The following is a 12628-nucleotide window of genomic DNA, read 5'->3' on the forward strand; positions in this document are numbered from 1 at the left end:
AGATCTACGGTTTTGATACATGAACGATTGTGACATAATCTGGAAAATGAAAGTAACGAACGAGAGAAAAAACGACGTAAGTGCGAAATAAAAGGAACGAAAAGAGCTATATGAATAAAAGGAACCATATACATGAAAGACCTGGATATAATTCCACTGGTTCCTTGTCCGTAGTAGTTTCTTTGAGCTATTTCGTTCCGGAAATGCAGTGAATATTTGTATCGTGTTTTTGCTTATTACAAAAAAAAAAAAAAAACAATAAAGAATTAAGCAAACGAATGCAAAGGAACAAAGGGACGAGTGCTAGCAATACAATAGCAATGATACACGAATATGCAGTATCAGAGGATGGTTTCTTGCAGATCTCTGATAGTCACGATTATCTTCTTTAACAATGCATTTGTTAAATGTTGACGATGTAATATATTTGGTTTTTGCAACTCATTGAAAACATTTTTTGCGATCCAGTAAAGTATAAAAATATTGATGATCTGAGTAAAATTCTAAGTAGATTTAGAAATGTCTGTCGTCTTCGGGCATATAGATATATTAGTCTACGTTTAATTATAACCCTTATATAAGGATACCTTCTGATTCTAGGTATCTTAAATGTTTCAATTAAATTTTCCAACCAAATCGGCTATAATTCTGCTTTTCATGTTGCCATTTGTTAGAAAACCTATCCGAAAATTATTATTTATTTATTTATTATTTATTTATTACATTAACTAGTAGTAAATACAAAGTTAATAAGAGGGTAGCATTGGCCGATTTTAGGTATTTTCAAGGTTTGGGATACATTTGCGCTTAACATAGGATAGGAAATTCCCTTATCAAGAAATTCTCAGATTTTGATCTACATTTGGAAATAGTACAATGTTTACTCACTCTGAAAGATTTAGCTACAAATTTTACCCAATTGATTTCGGCTTGGGCTTCGATTTGATATATGTACCTTTTTCAAGTTTGGTTCATGGTGTCCGATTCAGTCCAGCCGAACTTACTGTTTTTTACTTCTGTTATTTTTGGAAATAACATATAACATTGTCCGTATGAAGTGGGTGCAGTCTATATGACAATACGCTCTAGTCGTCTTTGAGACGGTCTCTGAACTTTAAGATCTTCTCTGTGGTATTATGAGGGTATGTAGGTTACATATTGCACCTATGAGAAGTTGTTATGAACTGTAGTGTTGGACAATCTCGTTCATTCATGTAATGTCCCGTCTGGGAATGGGTGTATTTTGATGGAATATCTTCCATGATGAGTTCACCTTTAAACTTATCTGATATGCAAGGCAGTGGGAGCCATTGAAAGACTAGCGGTCAGCCGGGTGGGGTGAGTCTGGCCTTGCATCAGATAAATCATTTTTGCCACTACAATACATTTATTATAGACTCCCGGTTTTAATGACATTGAAAATTATATGGACTGGTCTGATTATACGTACACAATATCCCCCAATATAATCGTAAGTAGAACTAGAAAATAGATATGGTGGGTATCGATTGAAAACATAGTTATGAAATCTCTTTAGATGGTTTCAGAGACACCTCATTACCCTCACCAACCTTCGTTCTATTTGGCATTGATTATAGTAATAGAACCCCTAACATTTACCTCTACTTCGCGAGCCTTGCAAGAAAACTTTATAAAAAAATTTAGTTATTCATAATGAAATATTTATTCCTTAAATTCATATCCATATAATAATCTTAGAAAAATATCGCTTTGGGTAAGGTTAATTAAACCTGATGTATAAAAAGTATTCACATAATCGATGTATTTCAAAGGAAGGTTTTAACATCAATACGCAAAATTTATGGACCCTTAAGGGGTTAACAAGAATTAGAGCTCAGTAAATAAATGCAACAACAAGTACTTCAAGAGAAATGATAACTGATATGGGTGACGATAGATTATGAGAGAAACGTAAAATTATGAATGAATTGTAATATTGATCTTCTCAATGGATGACAAAAAAAATAGGATTTGTGGATCCTAACTGATAGGTAAAAAAAAAACGCTCTCTCATAGTCTACCATCCACATGGAAGTAAATCAATGCAAAGATATTAACAACAATAAAATACATTACAACGACTTACCCACATCTCAAATTCGTAGAAGGCCTTCCGTATACTTGGAGTGGTTATTGTTATTGTTTTTGCTGCTGATGATGATTACGATGATGCTAGTATTATAGTGAAGAAATTAGCAATGAGTTTGCATTGATTTAAATGTACCTATGGGTAATGATAACTAATTTAGACTAATCAAGAAAATCATTTGTATAGTAAGAAATTAAATTCATTATACTTAAACTCTATTTTTTTGATACGATTTGGGAATTAGTCGTAGAAGTATGTAGCCAGCTGCTTTGTTTAATCCACCAGCAAATTCAAATATCATGGGTTAATTTTGGCTTATGGTGGTCATGTGTGTATGGCCTTCTAGATGACTGTAGCTGGATCCCAAAATTATTCTTTATATGGTTCGCATAGGTTATTAACTGATGACCTCAGTCAAGCTGGTTGTTGTTTTCAAACCTTCCAAGTTCAGTAATTTATAATGACAAGATTTTGCAACCACTCATCAAAGAAAGTTTGTTTTTTTTTTTTTTTGAAATAGCCAGAACTGCACCTTTATAACATGTCGAAATAACCTCTAGCTTAAGACTTCAATTTTAACTTTCATTCCTTGTTGTTAATTTATTCAGCTATTGGCACTGGTAACGATTCAGTTTGGATAAAAACGCATTGTTAGTCTGAATTGTTCGAATTGGAAGTTTCTTGATTTAATGCGAAGGCAAATTGAGACACATTTTTACTTGTCTGAAATCAGAGTCTTCCAAATTGTTGAATCCATGGAGAAATATGTATGGATTAAAAGGCGGAAGATGCATTATTTGGGGAAGTTTTAGGTTCAGTTGCGGTATCGTTTCTGTTGGTGGCCTTTTCACTGAACAAACAATGTTTCAAGCTGGTTTTTGTGTTGTCGAACAACCTGTACGAATCACGTGTTAATCACTATATTTATTTGTGTTTATTTCATTTAGTCTTACCGTTTGATTGATGATATTTTTTTTTAATTAAATAGATGAAATCGAGGAAATTGGCGAGTATACGCGTACCCTGCGGGTAGCGTATCTCCAGGAAAAATGTGATCAAAATCCAGAAATTGGTTTTGGGTGAAAATTGCCGAAAATGAATGATTTTTCTGTATTAAAGGAATATTTTCTTTATCACTGCTCACGTAAAAATCGTAATTATTTGTTATTACCTTTGACAAATTATGTATATATTTTTTGGAATCACACTTTAATTACAAGTTAATGGATTTCAAAGATTTTTATGATTTTTTAAAAAGGAAATTTCCACTTATTAACTCTTCAGAAGTCGCCCGCAAATAGGAAGAATTGAAGTTGGCTTCACGCAGTAGTAAGCGTTTTGTTTGACATTCAGACCGATAACTGAACTTAATTTATTAGAGCGTAGTTGCCATTTATGAGCTTCTCAATTAAGAATAAGTCTTTGTATTTAAACCCGGTTCACTTTAAAAAACCCGGATCTATAATAAAATTTAGGAAAATATCTATATTTATATACATTTTTTAATCCACTATCCGATTATTGTTTTTAGCAATTTATTTACAAAACCTTCAAAAGATTTTTGATCACAATTAAAACAGATTAGCAAAAATATCAATCAATCGTAGGCAGACTGAATGGTAAAGGAAGACTGAAAATGTGAAACGTAATAACGAAGCAGAGGGCCTGTGTTTTTTTTTGTTTCCTTATTACTTCCTCACTTATTCTGTACTGTTATTACTTCCCCTCGTTCCGTTCGGTACTACGAATAAAACAAACTCGCTTGTATATTATCCCCCCGTACATTCACAGTGTAGGGCGAAACTGACGAAATATTTTATGTTAGGACGAAATATTTTATATTTCTGTTAATAATCATCACTCTAATGAATTGTACCATAAATTTACACCAATTTATGGGACGTAGTTTAGTTTTGTTTATATATATATATATGTATATGTTTTTATTACAAGGAAGAATGTCAAAAAAAAAAAAAATCAAATAATCAGACAACGCCATTACATTCAGGGGATTCATCTTTCTCATTTCGTTCACCGAAAGGAACCACATCACATTTTATTCGCTGGCTCATTTTCGTTCAATTTTACACATCATTAGATTTGGGCTTTCTCATTCATTGAACGGATCGATCTTCTTCATTCCATTTACCTACAAGTATGTAGGTTACTTATATTACCTATGAGAAGAACTTCAGTAATTCTACTAGAGAAGTGGTTGTGAACTGAAGTGTTGGACATTCCCATTCATTGAGCGGATCGATCTTCCCCATTCTGTTCTCCAAAAGGAAACAGATCGTTCATTTTGTTCGCTGGCTCATTTTCGTTCAATATTACATTTCAGTAGTGTTGGGCAATCTCGTGTATTGAGCGGAACTAGTTTCTTCATTCTATTTACCAAATATTAGTTTCTGTCGTTGTTTCATTAACGTTCAATATTACATTTGAGTCTTTAATTTTAAATATAATTAAAAAAAATCAATATTATATTTAAAGAAGAACGGTGTTAGTATCGTTCCCAATTCTAAAACAAACTAATAAACTGGCAGAGCTATATAAAAGAGAGGAGCTTATAAACGAATGAGTTAGAAATGGTTCCTTTAATTAATTTCAAGGAATCGTTTCTTTGAACTAATTCGTTTATGAACGATCTACAGATCCTCTATAAAATATATCTGCCGATCTTCTATCAAAATATCTACAGAGTTTATATGAAAAGATCTACCGATCTTATATTTAAAGATCTACAGATCTTCAATGAGAAGATCTACTGGTCATCTATTAGAAGATCTACCAAACACAAGATCTATGGGAAGATCTGCAGATCTTCTATGAAAAGATCTACAGATCTTCTATGAGAAGATCTACCGAACAGAATGAGTTTTACAGATCGTCTATGGGAAGCTCTAGAAGGAGACGATCTACAGATCTTCTATGAGAACACCAACATATGTTATTTGACAAGATCTACAGATGTTCTTTGAGAAGATCTACGTCGCTTCTATAGATCTTTTAGGAGAAGATCGACAGATCTTCTATGGAAAGAACTACAGATCTTCTATAAGATCCACAGGTATTGTATGAAAAGATGTACAGATTGTATATGAGAAGTTCTGTAATTCCTAAGAATATGTAGAATATCTTAAGATCTTCTGTGAGGAATCTACAGATCTTCTAAGAGAAGATCTGCGGATCTTCCAAGAAATGACATACTTCTCCGATATTAGAAGTCTTAGGACAGATTTGCAGATTAATCTGTTACGTTGAGTTTTACGACACACCACTTTGTTTTAGTGTAATGTAACGCTGTGTTGATACCAATAAAAGGAATCGAATCGTTTCTTACCAGGTGTAGAAAGCAATAGTACTAAGGCCTCATAATTTTTTAGATGTGTACAACATCGGTATTTCATTTCGACTTTTGAAGGTGACTCATACGTACACTATAGATGAGGTCTTCTACCGAAATACCTTATTGTCATTTTTAAGACACCGTCTGGTTTACTACTCAAGCTCTTCTGTAGATCTTTGATAGATTCTAACTAACTTTATTTTTCTTCTCTTTTACAGGTGTTGAATGCTATGACAACTTATCCGGACCCAGATGTGGCCGCTGTCCATTGGGTATGGTGGGTGATGGTAAAATATGCAAACCAGGCATAACCTGTGCCGATCGTCCCTGTTATATGTAAGTAAATATGCGTGCATTTTGTCCATTTTATTTGTTATTTATTTAAGAATTATGTTTAATATCCGATTTAACAAGAATCGACAACAACAGTCATTCACTCCAAGTCATTCCAAGCTCCACTAATTATCGAGAATAGATTAAAAGACAATAACACAAAGACTACAAAGAAATATGAAAGGATTCCTTTGTAGATAAAAGGTTGTTTTAATATTTGTTTTGTGCGGGGCTGGCCAAAAGAAGCCGCCGCCGACGCCCTAGGATATGTGCCTTTATAATTGTGGTTAAGAGTTGTCTTTTAATGGCTTTGCGGGGGTTTCTCTGTTAAACGTTTAATGAATAACCATTGTTTTAGCCAAATCTAAATGGCCCATAAATTCGTTAAAAAGTCAAAATATTAACAAAAAGAAGACAGACCGAGCAACCGACCAACAATAGTGGTGGCGGTCATAAAAAGAAATGAAATCTCAAAGAGTTCTGCGCTACAATGTTGTCATTGTTGTAGTTTAGATAATGAAAGGATCAACAGGTGATCCCGTTCCATTGTTTGTGATGAGTTGACATTTTTTTTCAAGAGGGCTTCTTAGTCTTTTAAAGGGTGTCCACGTGGTGTTTGTTTTTATTGGAAATCATGTCCCATTGTTGTTCTTAAGTGTTTTGATAATTTAATGGCCATTGGGGCTAATAAAATGTCTTTTAAGATGCCTTTACAAATCTTAAATCAATTTGAAAGAATTTGTGAGATAAGCCAAAGGTAAATTCCGCGTTTTCATTCAAATTTGTGGAGCTGCATGCAGAGCGGAACCTTTTCCTTTATGTTATATTTAATGTTAAATGCTTGAACAGGCATACACTTGCTTGCCGGCTGTCATAGTTCACTAGTTCGAACACAAGTTATTGACATCACCTTTTGGTGTTGTTGTTTTTGTATTTTAGAATATAAATTATATTTTTGTTGTTTTGTTATGAAGGGCTTCCCCCGGCCGGTAGGGCAGCAGTACATTTTATTTTTATTTTTGTTTTCTTCCCTGTTGAGAGTAGGAGGGGCAGAATTGAACTGCAGTTGTTGTAAAGAATTTATGGAATGACAGGCCCAGCCAACCAGCCAGCCAGTGAAACATTTTAGGCAGATCTTTAAATATTTTTGATGCGATAATGAAAGATGACATTAACGACATGCCGGTACAACAATAATAACATACCAGAATAGGATAATCAGTTGACCGAAGAGATAGATGGCTAAAGAAAAAACTCTCTCACACCATGAATTTTCTATGTCCTGCCATAGCGATTATGTTGACAACTTGGGGTCGTTCCGCAGAGTAAATACGAAGAACTTTTCACATATGTCTGTCCATACGCAGGCCGGTTCATCTATATGTCTGTCCATCCATATTTAACAGCATTCATTTCACATTTTATGCAAATCAATTCAGTGTTAAGAGTTAAAAAAGCTCTCCACAAGATAAATTGGCTTGGCACTTGGGATGCAGGGACTGTGGTCAGTTGAACAATGTAAAAAAAAAACAGAATAAAAGAGTTGGGGGAAATGATACTGACTTTTATATAGCCTACAGTATTGCATATTTTAGAGGCCAGGGAAGTTTTATGTAGTAAATTTCCTACCGAAGAAAAAAGGTCTTCATTTAGGAGTCCTTTAATTCCTTCTTATAGAAGACCAACAGTTTTCTTATAGAATATCAACGATATTTTAATGGAGAGAAGATCAACGATCTTCTTGTAGAAGATCAACGATCCTCTTGTAAGATCAACGATCTTCTTGTAGAAGATCGACGATCTTCTTATAGAAGATCAACGATCTTCTTATAGTTGGTGGACAATCTTCTCATAGAAAGTCAACGATCTTCTTATAGAGGATCAACGATCTTCTAATAGTTGATCAACAATCTTCTCATAGAAGGTCAACGGTCTTCTTATAGAGGATCAACGATCTTCTTATAGTTGATCAACAATCTTCTCATAGAAGGTCAACGGTCTTCTTATAGTGGATCAACGATCTTCATATAGTTGATCAACAATCTTCTCATAGAAGGTCAACGATCTTCTTATAGTTGATCAACAATCTTCTCATAGAAGGTCAACGGCCTTCTTATAGTGGATCAACGATCTTCATATAGTTGATCAACAATATTCTCATAGCAGGTCAACGGTCTTCTTATAGAGGATCAACGATCTTCTTATGGTTGATCAACGATCTTCTAATAGTTCATCAAGAATCGTCTTATAGAAGGTCAACGATCTTCTTATAGAAGATCAATGATCTTCTTATAGAAGATCAATGATCTTCTTATAGAAGATCAATGATCTTCTTATAGAAGATCAATGATCTTCTTATAGAAGATCAACAGTCTACTTATAGAAGATCAACAATCTTCTTATAGAAGATCAACCATCTTCTTATAGAAGATCAACGATCCTCTTATAGAAGATCAACGATCTTCTTATAGAAGATCAACGAACTTCTTAGAGAAGATCAACGATATTCTTATAGAAGATCAACGATCTTCTTATAGAGGTGCAACGAATAGAAGATAAATTTTTTTTCTTATTGATAACAAATTTATTATTGAAGATCAACGATCTTATTATAAAAAATCAACGATCTTCTTATAAAAAATCAACGATCTTCTTATAGAAAATCAACGGACTTCTTTTAGGAGATCAACGATCTTCTTAGAGAATATCAAGAATCTTCTTATTAAAGGTCAACGATCTTCTTATAGAAGATCGACGATCTCCTAATCGGAGATCAACGATCTTCTTATAGAGGTTCAACGATCTTCTTATAGAAGATCAACAATCGTCTTCCTCTTGTAGTAGAAGACTGATACGGTTTCTAATAGAAGAAAACTTCGGCTTATATCGTCTTCTTACTGAATATCACTTCGTATTCTAACAAAAGACCACTTCCTCTTCTAATAGAAGACTTCATCGTTTTCTAACATAAGAACACTTGGAGCCTCTATAGAGGCCGCTAGATTATCTCATAAAACACCAGTGGCTCATCTTATAGAAGACCAGACGGTAAGTAGGTCATATGCTGCAGTTTATAGGGCATCACAGAAAAAAAAACCTGGCAACAAGGCGCACCTTGTTGCAGTATTTTGTGAAACATTCTGTTCCCATTGTCATCAACAATGTCTGTCCGCCTGTCCGTGTGTTTATTGAAGCTGCTGTTGATGAAGCTCCAGCCATATCTTGTGTCTTGGTTTGGTGTCAAACCGTAATAAAAAAGGGAGATATCCATACCAGCATTCCCTGTGCCACAATGAAGGCCATGATGATGATGATGCTCGAAAAGAAGAACACCTACAACTATAAACGGCATCTCAAGCACTTACTTAAAGTGGTGCAAGCCACGGTGTCTTTGGTTGCCTCCACCAAGCCCATGTCATATCAATTTCATTCCCGTGTTTTTTACTGTGCGTAAATATTTAAAGAGCTGGCCCAACGGCTGGTTGGCGGTTATCTCTCTCTCGATGTAAATATGCTTTCGGACAAAAGAAGATGAAGATGAAATGGAAAAGCTTAAAACGTCTTGTCTGATATACGAGTAAAGTGTTAATTTAAATCGATTTTTTATTTATTTTCAAAAGAAAATGAAATGAAATGCACTTGATATTCAAACTAGAAGAGGCACACGCTTATAGGCAATCATGCACTCAGGTTGGGAGGCCTAAAACCATTTGGGGAATTTCTCATATCACCATTACACGTTCCATTAACTGCCAACACAAAGTTCCGGAGTGATAGTTCGTTGGTGAGCAGGGGTAAGGGAGGCTGACTGTGTTATTGGCCATTGTGAACCATCATTTGACATTTATGTACCATCAAGCCATTGTTATGGGTCATTTTTATGAGTTTGCATTATCTTTATGAAAGATTTATATTCTTTTCTTTAACAAATGAAAAAAAATGAATGCATTTTTATTTATTGCAATCCATCCAAGGGTGCCACATTCTCAACTCTTTGGTAAATGTTGGAGGTTTACGAAATTTTCATCATTTTTACCTTGGGCTCTTCGCTTGTTCATCATTATTGTCATTGATTTTAAATAAATAAATTTTCTCACTCACTCGCTTCTTTGTCCCGGTCTTTTGTATGACAAATTGTAATTTATGCTAAAATGCTTGAAAGCTGTTTTGTTTTAAATTTTCGTTGTTTTGTCCATGCAAATGTCATGAGCGAACGATCCACCGAGTGTGGGAGTTTTTTCGTTTATTAAATTTTAAATTTCTTTTTCGGCGGTGAGAAATTCGTTGGGAAGAAATATTTCTTCATCTGTGGGCAGTTGATGCCGTTATAAAATTAATTCATTTTTTCTGTTCAATGCATGGATTGGTAATTTAATTAATTGCCTCTTACAACAGCACCGCCAACATGTTGAGACTTTTTAGAGGTCTTCCATGAATAAAGGTGTACTATGGATAAACGACCCTATATAGGTATTATATGGATATACGATCTTATAAAGGTCTTCTATGGATAGACGACCTTATAAAGGTCTTCTATGGATAGACGACCTTATAAAGGTGTTCTATGAATAGACGATCCTATATAGCTATTCTATGGATAAACGGCCTTCTAAATGTCTTCTATAGATAGACGACCTTATAAATGTCTTCTATGGATAGACGACCTTCTATGGATAGACGACCTTATAAAGGTCTTCTATGAATAGACGACCTTATAAAGGTTTTCCATGGATAGATGACCTTATAAAGGTCTTCTATGGATAGACGACCTTAAAGTACGGACACACTAGAGTTTTTTGCCGGGATAACCCACTTCGAGACGATTTATTTGACGTTTTAAATCCAAACCTACTGGGTTAATCCGGTTAAGTGTAACCGGGGTATTATAAGGGTCTTCCATGGACGACCTTATAAAGGTCTTCCATGGATAGACGGCCTTATAAAGGTCTTTTACGGATATACGACCTTATAAAGGTTTTCTATGGATAGACGACCCTATAAAAGTCTTCTGTAGATATACCTTATAAAGGTCTTTTATGGATAGACGACCTTATAAAGGTATTCTATGGATATACGCCTTATGAAGGTATTCTATGGAAAGTCTTCTATGGATAGACGCGTTATGAAGGTATTCTATGGATAGACGCGTTACGAAGGTATTCTATGGAAAGTCTTCTATGGATAGACGGCCTTATCTTCTACTGATAGGCGACCTTATAAAGGTTTTTTATGGATGGACTATTCCATAAAAGTCTTCTATGGATAGACGACCTTATAAAGGTCTTTTACGGATAAACAACCTTATAAAGGGTTATATGGAAAGACGACCTTCTAAAAGTCTTTTAAGAATAGACGACCTAATAAAGGTCTTCTAGGGATAGACGAGCTTTTAAAGGTCTTCTATGGATAGACGACCTTATAAAGGTCTTAATTGGATAGACGACCTTATAAAGGTCTTAATTGGATAGACGACCTTATAAAGGTCTTCTAGGGATAGACGAGCTTATAAAGGTCTTCTATGGATAGACGACCTTATAAAGGTCTTCTAGGGATAGACGACCTTATAAAGGTTTCTATGGATAGACGACCTTATAAAAGTCTTTTAAGAATAGACGACCTAATAAAGGTCTCCTATGAATATACGACCTTATAAAGGTCTTCTAGGGATAGACGACCTTATAAAGGTCTTCTATGGATAGACGACCTTATAAAGGTCTTAATTGGATAGACGATCTTATAAAGGTCTTCTAGGGATAGACGACCTTATAAATGTCTTCTAGGGATAGACGACCTTATAAAGGTCTTATAACGGGTTCTATTGATAGACGACCTTATAAAGGTCTTCTGGGGATATACGACCTTATAAAGGTCTTCTATGGATAGACGACCTTGTATAGGTATTCTATGGATAGACGACCTTATAAAGGTCTTCTAGGGATGCACGACCTTATAAAGGTCTTCCATGGATAGAGGATCTTATAAAGATCTTCTAAAGATAGAGGACCTTATTAGGTCTTTCATGAATAGACGATGGTCTTCTATGGATAGAAAAACTTATAAAGGTCTTCTTTGGATAGTGTGTCCTAGACGACCCCATAAAGATGACCTCGTAAAGCTCTACTTTTTCTTCTATGGATAAGATACCTCATAAAAGTCGTCTATGGGTATAATACCTCATAAAGGTGTTATGAGGATAGAATACCTACTAAAGGTCTTCTATACATAGAAGGTCTCATTAAGGTCTTCCGCAGATAGAAAGCTTTAGTATATATGGAAGATCTGATTGAAGTCCCCATAAAGGTATTTATAGACACCAAAAACCTCTCCATTTTCGTTTGCTATTTTCATTTCCCACCAATTCTAATTGCCTCAGGTCATCCAAATATCTGAGATCAAAAACTCCAACAAATTGAATTACAAATGATTTCATAATCAAACCTAAGTGGTTGGTGGTGGTCTTGCGATTCAAATCTAACATTTTACTTTTGACATGCCTTGACAAAACGACAAAAAATATGGGGGTGGATTTGGTTGTCATTCCAGACCATTAAGTGGAGAATTGTGCTTTGATTTCTGTTCCGTTTTGTTTAGTTTGCAGACAAGACAATAGCAAATTAATTGATGGAAAAGGAATGGTTTCGACAAAGAGTTTATCTTGTGATAGACATTGTCAAATGGTTTAGTGGGCTAAAATGACAACAACAAATACTTTGGCAAGACAAGAGAACACTTGTTAAAAGTCAATGAGGCTAAAAGCATTTCAACAAAACGATAAACAAACACATAACATTCGGGCTTCTGTTTCATAAGAGCAAAAAAAGTGAATTCTTGAACCT

The 12628-nt window shown here is 34.7% G+C and overlaps 1 protein-coding gene across 17 annotated transcripts in view; it reads left to right on the forward strand.

The window, feature by feature from the left end:
• LOC141393586 (uncharacterized) overlaps positions 1-12628 on the forward strand; it is an 88436-nt gene that overhangs the window by 55661 nt on the left and 20147 nt on the right. For all 17 annotated transcript variants that reach the window (XR_012410129.1, XR_012410130.1, XR_012410127.1 and 14 more), the window contains exon 9: positions 5678-5795. Coding sequence is in view for 2 of the 17 variants with exons in the window: in XM_073966757.1 (XP_073822858.1) it covers positions 5678-5795 (118 nt within the window). In the remaining 15 variants the exon portion in view is untranslated. The remainder of the gene's footprint in view (positions 1-5677; positions 5796-12628) is intronic.

This window comes from Musca autumnalis, unplaced genomic scaffold (genome assembly GCF_047663935.1).
Source record: "Musca autumnalis isolate F117 unplaced genomic scaffold, ASM4766393v1 scaffold_2, whole genome shotgun sequence".
Taxonomy (NCBI): domain Eukaryota; kingdom Metazoa; phylum Arthropoda; class Insecta; order Diptera; family Muscidae; genus Musca; species Musca autumnalis.